Genomic DNA, 11,781 nt, shown 5'->3' with positions numbered 1-11,781 from the left:
GCGCTCCTCGGGGCCGCCAGGGGGCGCCGGCGCGCCGGGTTCCCGCGAGCCGCGCGGACCGCTACCGCGCGGCGGCCAATGCAGGGGCAGGGGGTTGGTGGTGAAGAAGAGGCGGAAGGCGGACCCCGGCAGGGCTTGGTGCGGGGCCGAGAGGGCTGGAGGCCGGGGCCGGGGGACGAGCCGGCAGAAGAGGACCCAGGAGCTGGGGGCGGGCTGGGGAAGGTCGGGGGGCGGGCACAGGGGAGTGGGCGGGCCGACAGGGAGGGTCGGGGGCGGGCCCGGGAGGGCGGGGCTTGTAGCGCGGTGGCTGGAGGGGGTGTCAGTGCGCGGCCGCCCGGCCAGGGCGGCGGCATGGGGCGGGTACAGCTTTTCGAGGTCTGCCTGAGCCACGGCCGCGTCGTCTACAGCCCTGGAGAGCCGCTGGCGGGGACCGTGCGCGTGCGTCTGGGGGCGCCGCTCCCTTTCCGAGGTGGGCGCGGGGTCCCCTCGGGGGAGGGCCGGGCCGGCGGGGCTCAGGTGGCTGCGCAGCACCTGCGGCAGGGCCGGGGCTCCCGGAAGCGGCAGCCCGTGGCGCTGGGGCCTGGACCCGCGGAGTCTGTGGCGCCACCTGCCGCCCCCTCCCTTACTTTCCGCCGGCCCCAGGAGCCTTGGGCCCCGCCGACTGCTGGGAGGACTAGGGTGCGGCCAGCCGGGCGGCGCAGACCCGCCGGGGCGGGTGGCTGCTGGCAGTTGGGGCCGGAGCAGGGAGGCCCCTGGTGGCCCAGTCCTTCCGCATCTGCCCTTCCTGTTCTCTCCTCTTAGGGTTGGCCGGAGTCGGGGGTGGGGGTTTAGATCCTGCCCACCTTGCTGAAGGCCACTCTGACTTGGGTACAACAAGCACGTCTCCGGCCCTCCCTGGCAGGTCTGCAGGGTCCACTGAACCCCATACCTGGCTGGGTCCTCACCTGGAACCCGGCCCACGTTGGGCTTTCTCTTCCACATGCCCAGGTCCCTGGCGCAGGCCCTTCCGCCTCGGGCTCCCGCGGCACACCCATTTCCACCCAGGCTGAGACTAGGCTTTGTGAGCTGGGGGAGTCTTGCTTATCTCTGTGTGACCCAGGCCTTCAGCCCAGTGAGCGTCTAGGAGCTGAACCCGAGCCCTGCTGGACGGTCCTTTTGCTAATACAGACATCTGGGACTTTGGGACTGGGAATCAGCTTGCTGCTGCCGCCCTCCTTAGGGCTCTCTGTAGGTGCTGGCCTTATCTGCTATCGGAGGTGTGGACAGGGCCCTGGATGGGACTTCAGCAGTCAACCCTTAGGGAGCCGTGAGCAAAGCTGCAGCTGGGGCCTCTATGCCTGTTCACTGGCTCTGCGTGCGAGGCTGTGTGTGAGGGTGTTCCTGCTAGGGTGCTTCTCCACCTTGGGGTGCTTGGCCAAAACCATAGCCATCAGGCATCGCTTTGGACCTTGATCCTCTGGGCCCTGGTGTGGTGGCTCAGTGCTTATGGTGCCTACTGAGGACTGAGAGCAACTGCCCACCTTTCTGAGCAGCTGCTCCCCCTGTCCTGGATGGGCCTGCCTCCTGATGTTTCCATGTTTCAGGCTACGTGGGTCTAGAAAGAAGCTGAGTGGGTGTAGATGCTCCTGGTCAGGTGTCCGGCCTAGTGGGGCCTCCCCCTGATAACTGTCATCTCCTCTCCTGTCTCCTTAGTTCAAGTTTAGAGTTTGAGTGAGGTAGTTATGGTTGTGGCAAGGGGCCCAGCAGTGACAGTGCAGCCCTTCCCTGGGGCCCAAGTGACAGATGAGAGGTGTCATGGGCTGAGGGGAGAGCCTAGGGTACAGGAAAGAGGGGCAGGCTTCTGGCTGGGGGGACAACCCCCATGAGACCCCACGCAGAGCTCACTGCCCGGCTCATCTGCACCATCATGCCCCCATAGCAAGCATGCCGTTATTGACTAGAGTGAAGAGAGGACCGGCCCTGGGCAGAGTCCCCCGCATCCATGTGATGGGTGAGATGTGGGTGACTGGACAGTTAGGGCATAGGATGCCGAGGGAGCCCCTGGTGATGGTCCTGATGGTAAATGTACTAGCCAAACCCCTGAATAGGGGAGGGAAGATGGGGGTATTGGCCAAAGAGCAGAGGGATGATGACCTCAAGCCAGAGGGGTTAGTCTTCAGATTGTCCCCTGGGGCCTAGATGGAATGTGGGTGCGGGGGCTGCTCTGAGGCTTCCTCTAGTCCTACGTGGGTGTGGAAAAGGAAAGGCTGTGGTTCTTTCTTTCATTCATAAGATACCTGTTCAGCTCCTGTTACCGGCCAGTGATGCAACAGGGAGGCCCTCCACCCATCTGAGAAGACACGGAGGTGGCAAGGACAGCAGGTCTTTCCTGGGGGGCTCCTAGTCTCACCCACTAAATACTTGTCTGAGGAGGGACAGCCATGATTTGCACTTAGCCACGAGGACACTGCTTGCCCTCGGAGCTCCTGCAGAAGAAAGCTGGGGAAGGAGCTGGTTTCCTGGAGCCCAGGCCCAGCTGAGCCTGAGGCTGGGGGTCACGTGGGGATGCACCGAGGGAGGGCAGTGCCCAGACGACAGCAGTGGTCAGCTCCCAGCTCCGTCAGCTCCCTGAGCTGTCACTGTGGGCCAGATGCCATTCTCCCCACCTCCCATGGGCCAACTCTATCAACCAGCAGAGCAGCCCTGAGAGTGGGCACTGTTGTTATCGTCGTGTTTCAGATTTGGACTCAAGGACAGACAGGCCGGAGCTTTGGTGAAAAGATGTGGCAAAAGCTGGGCTGCTGCAGACTTGTGGGAGCCGGTGGAGGTGGGCGAGACCTTTGAGACCAGAATGAAGAGTGATGGCAGGTGATACAAAGGAGGAGGATTACTGGACAGGAGAGGACTGGCTGGGGAGGAAAGTTCTAGAAGTCTCTCTGGAACACAGTTCATGTGGCGATGTTCCTTAGGGAACCGGAGCAGCCCCAGACCTCCAGATGGATGCCTGTCAGTGCTTGCCTACTTTGTGCATGTGAGCGCTGCTAGAACCGAAACATTAAAAAACAAACAATTTTTTTATGTTTATTTATTATGGAGACAGAGAGAAACGGAGTGTGAATGGGGGAGGCACAGAGAGAGGGACACACAGAATCGAAAGCAGGCTCCAGGCTCTGAGCTGTTAACACAGAGCCCAACGCGGGGCTCGAGCCCACAAACCGTGAGATCATGACTTGAGCCGAAGTCGGACACTTAACCAACTGAGCCCCCCAGGTGCCCCGAACTGAAACACTTTTAAACCTGGGTGGCACTTCAGGGCTTGTTGCTGTGGTGGAGGCTGTGCTTCATCAGTACATACCTCCCCTGTCCTGTGGCTGTGCCACACATCACACTGGCGATGGTCATGCTCCCCTGCAGGAGCAGGGGGTCGGAGGGACAAGCCTGCCGTGTGTGTCCGTCCCCTGCACCTCCTTTGTTCCCCTGTGGGGGAGAGTGCACAGGGAGAGGCCGTTTGACTCTAAGATGGTGATTGGAAGCTGCTCATTCAGGCAAGGTCTGGCATGTGTACAAAAAGAGGCTCTTTGCCTAGGCATTGGGAAGGTCATAGAACTTGCCCCCCTCACCCCCGGAATACCCTGACTACCCCAAGGGTCGGTTTGATAGTGTTTTTCCAGGGTCGGGTGATCCCATGGCTTATTCACCTGAATTCTGGGGGTTGAGTTCAGGTGCGTGGATGATTATTTTAACCATCCTGCTGTTGGACACATGGGCTATGCCTAGAAAGTTCTCAGTTACAAACAGCGTTGTTTGAAGCTCTTGGGTAGATCGGGTGGATTCTTTTTTTTTTTTTTTTAATGTGTATGTATTTTTGAGAGAGAGAGAGCATGAGTAGGGGATGGGCAGACACAGAGGGAGACAGATCTGAAGTGGGCTCTGTGCTGACAGCAGTGAGCCTGATATGGGGCTCCAACTCACCAACTGCGAGATCATGATCTGAGCTGAAGTTGGACCCTCAGCCACCCAGGTGCCCTATAGGGCAGATTCTAAGACCCGTTGAGTCCCCGGTCCTTGCGTATAAGATCACGGCAGATCTTCCTGGCACTTTTCCAGGGCCCACGTAGCCGCCTGCAGTTTGATCGCCATAGAGTGTGTTTTGCATCTCCTCTTTAACACATGTCAAATAGTTAATATTTGCCAGTATGACGGGTTAAAATGGTAACTCGTTTGAGTCTCTCTGATTTTTACTGCTATGTAAAAGTTTCTAAGTAACAAATCACCCCTAAGTTACATGGTTTAAAATGACCGTTTTATTATGACCCACAGTGCTGTGGATTGGGAATTTGCGCAGAGGGAGGAGTGTGCCATCTATTGGGGTCATCTGATGGTTTTCAGCTGGCACTGGACCAATCTGGGGACAACTTAACTCCTTTTGTCCAGCATTCGGAGGACAGCCAGATTCAAGGGGGAGTGCACCCCCTCCGTGGGGTTATTAAAGTTGCATGGCATCTGGAATTGTCACACTTCCCGTCTGTGTTCTATTCCCCTGCCATGTTTCTCTTGGGCTGTGTAGGAGCATCACTGATGTCCCAGATTTTTGGGGTGGGAACAGTTCCAGGTCTGGTTATAGGAAGGGATGGCTGATGGGAGTGTGGATTAGAAATCAGGATCCAGGGGCGCCTGGGTGGCTCAGTCGGTTAAGCCTCCGGCTTCAGCTCAGGTCAGATCTCACGTTCGTGGGTTCGAGCCCCGCGTCAGGCTCTGTGCTGACAGCTAGCTCAGAGCCTGGAGCCTGTTTCCCGTTCTATGTCTCTTTCTCTCTCTGCCCCTCCCCCTCTCATGCTCTGTCTCTCTCTGTATCAAAAATAAATAAAACATTAAAAAAAAAAGAATAAAGTTGATGTGCTTTAACTTTAAAAAAAAAAAAAAGAAATCAGGATCCAGTCATGGTCAGTGCCGACAGGGGTGGAGGATGAGCCAAGGGTTAATGGCGGGGGGCGGGGCGGGGGGAGCCTGGTGGTCTGTGGATGGGCGACAGGAGGCCTGTTTGGGCAGGATAGAGTCGGCCTGGGGAGCCGTGGACATGGCTGGTGTGGCTGGTTCCTGTCTCTGGACACTTGGGATACCAGGTTCCTCCTGCCTGGTGGCTCTGTCAGGAGGCTATCAAGATTCTGAGTCACCTTGCCCTCACTGGACCATCAAGTTGGGAGGAAGTTGGGAGGGGCTGGGCAGGGAGGCTAACATCCTTGGCCTTGTCTTAGTGCAGGGCAGGGAAAGGGGCGGTGGAGCCACAAGCTGTCTTTGAGCCCCCAGCCCCTCTCTGCTTGGTGCTCCAGCCATGCTGTCTTCTTGGTTGTCCGGCCACAGCCTGAGACCATAGTGGTCTCTGGGCATATGTCCATTGGAGTGAGGAGTTTGAATTTCTGACCACAGAAAGCAGGTGGTGCCTCTGCTCCTGGTCTGAGTGCTTCCACAGGGAGTTGGGGAGAGGACGGAGCTCTCTCTTGATGTTGAAAATCAGCCCTCCTGGGCAGCACTGGTCCAGGAAGTCAAGGTGTCCACACCTGCCAGTGTGCCAGGCTGTTGGGTACCTTATCTGCTTAGGCAGGTCTGACCACATTCCTGTATCATGAGGGTGAGCAGTTAGTTTCCTGGAGCGTGACGGGGTGCCTCAACCTAACTGACTTGCCTGTGAGGCAGCATGAAGTGGGGCTGGAGGTCAGCGGCCCCCATGGGCTTTTGCTCATCATTGGTGTCCCAAGCATGCCTCTCTGGGAGCTATGTCTCCACAGGCCTGGTGGGCCCAGGAGTGGCTGGGAACCAAGGCCACCAGGCTGGGGTTGTCCAGGTGTCATCTGGGTGACCGCTGGGGCTTTCCTGTTCTGGACTTCAGGCCAGATGTAACTCTGCCTCCTCGCCATGCCTCCCTGGGAGTACACAGGACGGAGGATGGACAGGAGGCACCCTCTGAAGAGAGCAGCAGGCCACTTGCTGGCTTGCCTAAGTCCCAGCACCCCTTGGTGCTGCGAGCCCTACCTAAATCTCTGTGATGGGGGTGGGGAGGGGTGCAGGACAGTGGCTGGCTACGACTCACGCCATCCCCCCCTTGCAGCCATCCGAGTGACCTGCACGGGTGTCTGCAGGGTGTCCAACAAGGCCAATGATGCAGCGTGGGTAGCGGAGGAGGGCTACTTCAACAGTGCGCTGTCGCTGGCTGACAAGGGTGAGTTTGGGAGACTGTACTTGGCCTCATTGTGTGTAGTGACCCCACCCAGGGCAGACCTTGGTTGAGCGTGGGGCCTGTTACCTTGCCATCAGGCTCTGGGACCCCCTGCTGCCCCACCCTTTAGCACTACTTGGAATCATGATGTATTTCTCTCCCTATCAGGTTCTGTGTATTGTCTGATAGGGGCTGGGTTGGTGAAAGGGGCCAGCTTCTTCTTGATTTGGGTGGGCCCTGGCTTCTGGAACAGCCCCATCCCCCTTTCCTGTTCAAGCTCTTGCATCATTTCCTTTGCCCAGGCTGCAGCCCGGTGCTGCTGTTGTGTTTGGAGTCAGAGGCTGGGAGACCCAGTAGCCAGAGTTCGTGTGAGCTGGTCACCTGCATGGCCTGCTTCACACCTGTGTCCTGTGGTGTCACCTCAAGGCTCCTGAGCCCCCTCTCCCTCCTCCTATCTCTGCAGGAACCCTGCCCGCTGGAGAGCACAACTTCCCCTTTCAGTTCCTGCTTCCTGGTAAGAGCCCAGCCTTGCCTGGCCAGGCCTCTTGGTGACAGTTGGTGATAGGAGGTGGGGCAGGGGGCAGTTGGGTGCCATTCCCTGTTCTCTCTCCAGCCACAGCGCCAACGTCCTTTGAGGGACCTTTTGGGAAGATTGTGCACCAGGTGCGGGCCACCATCGACACACCACGTTTTTCCAAGGATCACCAATGCAGCCGAGTGTTCTATATCTTGAGCCCCCTGAACCTGAACAGCATCCCAGACATCGAGGTGAGGATGGGGCAGTGATCCCCTGGGTGGTCCCCACCTCTGCCTGATGTTCTGTCCTCAGCTGAGATGAAGTGGCTGGGATCTAGAAGAGCAGTGGCCTCTCTGTCCCCAGCTGACTGTGCTGTATCTGGGGACAGGGCATAGCAGGGCACAGTGGGCTTGTACAGCAAGAGGCCTTAGGGATGTAGCCTGCCCACGCCTACCAAACCCCTTCACTATTGCCCTCCCCTCAAGCAACCCAATGTGGCTTCCACCACCAAGAAGTTCTCCTACAAGCTGGTGAAGACGGGCAGCGTGGTCCTCGCTGCCAGCACCGACCTCCGCGGCTACGTGGTGGGGCAGGTGTTACGGCTGCAGGCGGACATCGAGAACCAGTCAGGCAAGGACACCAGCCCTGTGGTAGCCAGTCTGCTGCAGGTCAGAGTTCCCTGTCAGGGCCTGTCCCCATGGGACCAGAAGGGGGTAGGTGCCTGGCCTGCCAAGGCTCACAGGCTGGCCCTTCCCCAGAAAGTGTCCTACAAGGCCAAGCGCTGGATCTATGACGTGCGGACCATCGCAGAGGTAGAGGGTGCGGGTGTCAAGGCCTGGAGGCGGGCGCAGTGGCAAGAGCAGATCCTGGTGCCCGCCCTGCCCCAGTCAGCCCTGCCAGGCTGCAGCCTCATCCACGTGGACTACTACTTGCAGGTGCTGGGGGTTGGAGGGAGTGGGGTGGGAAAGGTGGGCAGGTGGCCTAGCCTCACTCTTCCATCCTTCCCAGGTCTCCCTGAAGGTGCCTGAAGCCACCGTGACCCTTCCTGTCTTCATCGGCAATATTGCTGTGAACCACGCCCCGCTGAGCCCCCGGCCAGGCCCAGGCGTGCCTCCTGGGGCCTCAATCCCGGTGGTGCCCTCTGCACCGCCCCAGGAGGAGGCGGAGGCCGCGGCCAGCAGCCCCCACTTTGCAGACGCAGTCTCCCTCTCCACGAAGAGCCACTCACAACAACAGTCGCTACCTGCCACCTTTGGCTCTGTGCCTACTGCCCCTGAACCCCGCCCTCAGGATGGCAGCCCCGCTCCCCACCCATTGCCCCCTCCCTTGTGCATCTCCACAGGTGCCACTGTCCCCTACTTTGCAGAAGGTTCAGGAGGGCCAGTGCCTACCACCAGTACCTTGATCCTGCCCCCAGAATACAGCTCATGGGGCTATCCCTATGGTGAGTGAGAGGCCTGGGGTCTGGCTGGGGGAGAGGGCACCAGGAGCCCCTTGCAGACTTTGCTCTTTCCCCACAGAGGCCCCGCCATCCTATGAGCAGAGCTGTGGTGGTGCAGATCCCAGCCTGATGCCCGGGAGCTGACCTTGTACTGCCTTTTCCGGGCCGGCTGACCTCTGCCCTGGGACCGGGCGCCCAGGGTCTCGTGCCTTTGCTCCTGGCCTGGCCCGGTGCACTCAGGACCTGCTGCTGCCCGGCAGTTCCTCGCAGGCTCTGCCTCGAGACCAGCCTCACCCCTGGGCCTGGGCCTAGAGAGATGCGGTGTAAATAAAGTGCTTCATTTGTAGAGCTGGGCACAGGCCGGCCTCTCGGGCGCCCTCCTCCTGCCCGGTGTGCGGTGGCCTAGCCCTGGGGGCCCTTCCTGGCCACTTGCCCTCCTCCTGGCTCTGCCCCTCCAGGCGTGCACCTTCCCGGCCTTGCTCCCCTCTTTGGTTCTGGCCTCTCCGTCCCCTCCTGGGCAGACATGTGCCCCTCTCCTTGGTTATGGGCCCCTCCTTCCCAGTGCCTAGGGCTGGAAGACAGGCTGCGGGGACCAACCAGTGTGGCCTGGTTAACTTCAACTTGGGCCAGGCTGGCCTTTGCTTTTATGGTTCTGTTTAAGGATGCGCCCCTTGGAGCTGGGCTTGCATGTCTGGAGCCTTGGCATTAATTTAAAATGTATTTGTGACATGGGGAGACCATCCCTGTTCTGTTTTATTGACACAAACCTTGGACTTGCCTGTCCAGCTCCCATCATTCCAGGGGGAGCAGTTCAGATCCCCTTCATCAGAGAAAACCCCTTGGGGGGTGAGGAGGGGGGCTTGCCCAGGCCCCGCCTCTTGTACTAGTCCCGCATCCTTGGCCTCAAGTCTCAAGTCCCTGCTGTCATCACTGCTACTCTGGCTGTGAGGGAAACCGTTGCTCACCTCCCATCCCAAGTGTGAACACACAAGGTCACGCCTGCTCCTGAGGGCCCATTCAAATGCCTGTTGTTTAGGATCCAAGGAGCCCAAAAACAAATAAAGACCCGGTTTGGCAGAGCAACATTTACCAAAGGGCTGAGGGGAGGGCCTGTAAATGCCCAACGGGGGCCAGTGATTGGGGACTGTGCTTTAGGAAACAGTGGAGGTGGGGGTTAAGGTAAGACTTCGGGTTCAAATTCCCTATCTGCCCTATGGTGAGGGAGTGACTTTGGATAGGTGTTTGATACCTTAATCTATAATATACATATGAGGTTATGGGAGGATTTATTGCACCCCTCTCCCTCCCCTGCCAGTTTAGTTCTTGTACACTCAGCAGTCCAGAAGTGCAAGGTTTGGGCCTGGTGACATAGCTGTCATTCTCAAGTTGAGGCTTCCACCCCTGGGTCCAGGGTGGCCATTCCAGATTTCACCATCACCCGGTTTACTGGGCCTTCACCTCTAACTTCTTGCGGGGGGTTGGGGGGGCAGTGGCTGTAGGCAGGGAAGCAGATTCTATCACTTGTGCAAACATCCAGCCGGCTACCCTTGAGAGTTGGAAATGCGCTCTTTAGCAAGGCAGCCATGTACTCAGCTAAAAACGTTACTGTTTGTGGGACAAGGAAAGGATAAACGTTGGAGAAAAGCTCAAAATACGCCACAAGGAGAACAGTCTGTAAACCAACTGCTAGTAGTAGCCACATAGTTGAAAATGTGCCTGGGTTTCAATCCTATCTCTGCCTCTCAAGTTAGGTGGTCCTGAAAGGCACTGAACTCCTTCGCTTTGGTTTCCTCACTGAGAACATGGGGAAGAAGCCTGTCTCTCAGGACTGACAGTGATGGTCACGCACAGTGGCATGTGTTAAGAACTGCACTTAACATAAGTCATCAGTGATCACACAAGGATAGGGTGGGGCGGGCTGACAGCAAAACGGGAGCATATCCTAATTCTGACACATTGACTTATGGTATTTGCCTGGTAAAGGCTTTTTTTCTCCACATCTTACTCACTTGACAAATATTTGTCTTCCACATGCCAAGCATCGTTATAAGCACTAGTACCTGACTGGGCACACATTTTAACAGGAAAGACAGACAATTAGCAATGCAGTGCCATGGAGTAAAATAAAGCAAGGACTTTCTGGGGTGCAGTATTGTTTTTGGTAGGGAGGCAAGGGAAGGCTTTCCTGAAGAGGTGGTATTTGAGAGCCCAGGATGGTAGAGAATTGAGTGACACAGATACCTGAGATAAAGAGCGTTTCAGGGAAGGGACAGACTATGGCCCAAGGCAGGAGTAGAGCTGGAGAGTATGGTGCCAGAGAGTTAGGTGTGAGTGAAGGTGGCTGAGGTTGGACCATACAGCCTCTGACTACTTCTGAGGCTCCAGTCATGGGATTCCAAGCCTGTTAGGAGCTGACTTAGGTTGCCCTAAAGAAACCTGGGAAGATTTCCCAGGTACTTACAGTCCACGTCCATTTTCTCCTTTGCACCTGTGTGACTGTCAATGCCCACCTTAGTGGGCTATTTTTCTTGGAATCCCAGGAGAGTGAGCCCCCATGAGCAGGGTACAGGCAGATTAGCCTTCGACTCGGGGCCTCCTCAGTTCTTGTTGCAAAGACCGGCCAGAGAACCCCAGTGTCAGTTTATACATCTTTCTTCAACTCTTAGGTGGTAGAAATCTAGCCATGAAGGGCGGCTGGAGGGGGGTGCAAAGCCAGTTTATGGGATGCTGTTCATGAAGGCAGCTTGGTGTGCAGAGATGTTCTCCGTGCAAAACTGGGTGGCAGGCTGCTGGGTAGGTGCCGATTCAGGGAGCTTGGGGTGATCAGGGAGGCTGCGTAGACTGGGCACACTTCTTAATTGGAGCACCCCGTCCCCGGCGGGGGGGCAATCTTGCTCACTGGGACAATCCCCACCCTACCCCCAACCTCTCCAATCAGAACACTGTCCTCATCCAGGGCACACTTTCCTAGCGGGCCACCTTCCCTAATCAGACCATGCTCTCCACAGAAGAAATGTCCCCGGGCCAGAGCACCCACGAGCTGGGACACTATCCCTAATCAGGGCTCCTCCCCTAACCGAAGCACCCCAAACGGAGGCAAGTCTCTTCACTGAGACAGCTTCCCAAAGCTGGGGCAACCCTCCCATCGAGACACTTCCCTCCTCCCGTCGGGACAGCCTTCTCGGTACACAGCCGGCACCCACTCCTAGCAGGACACCAACCCGGAGCCGGGCCACCCCCCCCACCACCACTCACAGCCTAGACACACCCTCTAGGTGGGGATTCCTCCCAACCAAGACCCTCCCCACCAAGCCAGGAATACCCTGGAACCCGGGCACCGCCCTAAGACGCAAGTCAGGATCCGCCTTCTGCGAAGGCCGACGGAATCAATGTGTGTCCGGGGTTAGAGGTCAGGGGTCCTTCTCCACCCTGGCCAGCCCACCAGAGTGCCCACGTAGAAGGAAAAGATATTTGCGAAAACCGGAGGACGACGCCTGGCAGCCGCTACACCTCCGGAAGACCGCTGCGCCCGGCCCCACCCCCTACCTGGCCCGGGCGCGTCGGTTCCGGCCGGCGCAGGCCCGCGCCACGGACGACGCACGCCGGGCTGCAATGCGCAGGTGCGGGCAC

At 58.0% G+C, this 11,781-nt stretch overlaps 1 protein-coding gene and 1 long non-coding RNA gene across 4 annotated transcripts; both read left to right on the top strand.

The window, feature by feature from the left end:
* Positions 1 to 313: 313 nt before the first annotated feature.
* On the top strand, positions 314 to 9,234 carry ARRDC1 (arrestin domain containing 1). Its single transcript, XM_029920563.1, has 8 exons — positions 314 to 469; positions 6,086 to 6,196; positions 6,657 to 6,707; positions 6,807 to 6,961; positions 7,196 to 7,378; positions 7,469 to 7,645; positions 7,719 to 8,154; positions 8,231 to 9,234. The coding sequence occupies exons 1-8, from the start codon at positions 352 to 354 to the stop codon at positions 8,293 to 8,295; spliced, it is 1,296 nt and encodes a 431-aa protein (XP_029776423.1). The 5' UTR covers positions 314 to 351; the 3' UTR covers positions 8,296 to 9,234.
* LOC115276532 lies at positions 694 to 3,052 on the top strand. Of its 3 annotated transcripts, XR_003901984.1 has the most exons (4): positions 694 to 1,227; positions 1,919 to 1,990; positions 2,273 to 2,361; positions 2,719 to 3,052. It is a non-coding gene; the product is annotated as an uncharacterized LOC115276532 (long non-coding RNA). The 3 variants fall into 3 exon arrangements; XR_003901985.1 differs by lacking the exon at positions 1,919 to 1,990 and having other exon boundaries at positions 694 to 1,231; XR_003901983.1 differs by having other exon boundaries at positions 694 to 1,990.
* Positions 9,235 to 11,781: the final 2,547 nt, after the last annotated feature.

Source organism: Suricata suricatta, chromosome 13, assembly GCF_006229205.1.
Source record: "Suricata suricatta isolate VVHF042 chromosome 13, meerkat_22Aug2017_6uvM2_HiC, whole genome shotgun sequence".
Lineage (NCBI taxonomy): Eukaryota > Metazoa > Chordata > Mammalia > Carnivora > Herpestidae > Suricata > Suricata suricatta.
This window is presented reverse-complemented; position numbering and strand designations above follow the sequence as displayed.

What these genes read in the sequence shown, in the direction of transcription:
- ARRDC1 (XM_029920563.1), top strand. Translation starts at nt 352, where the DNA reads ATGGGGCGGGTACAGCTTTTCGAGGTCTGCCTGAGCCACGGCCGCGTC. An exon ending in GGCGCCGCTCCCTTTCCGAG is followed by an intron (nt 470 to 6,085) that starts GTGGGCGCGGGG and finishes CCCCCCTTGCAG; the next exon opens with CCATCCGAGTGACCTGCACG. An exon ending in GCTGTCGCTGGCTGACAAGG is followed by an intron (nt 6,197 to 6,656) that starts GTGAGTTTGGGA and finishes CTATCTCTGCAG; the next exon opens with GAACCCTGCCCGCTGGAGAG.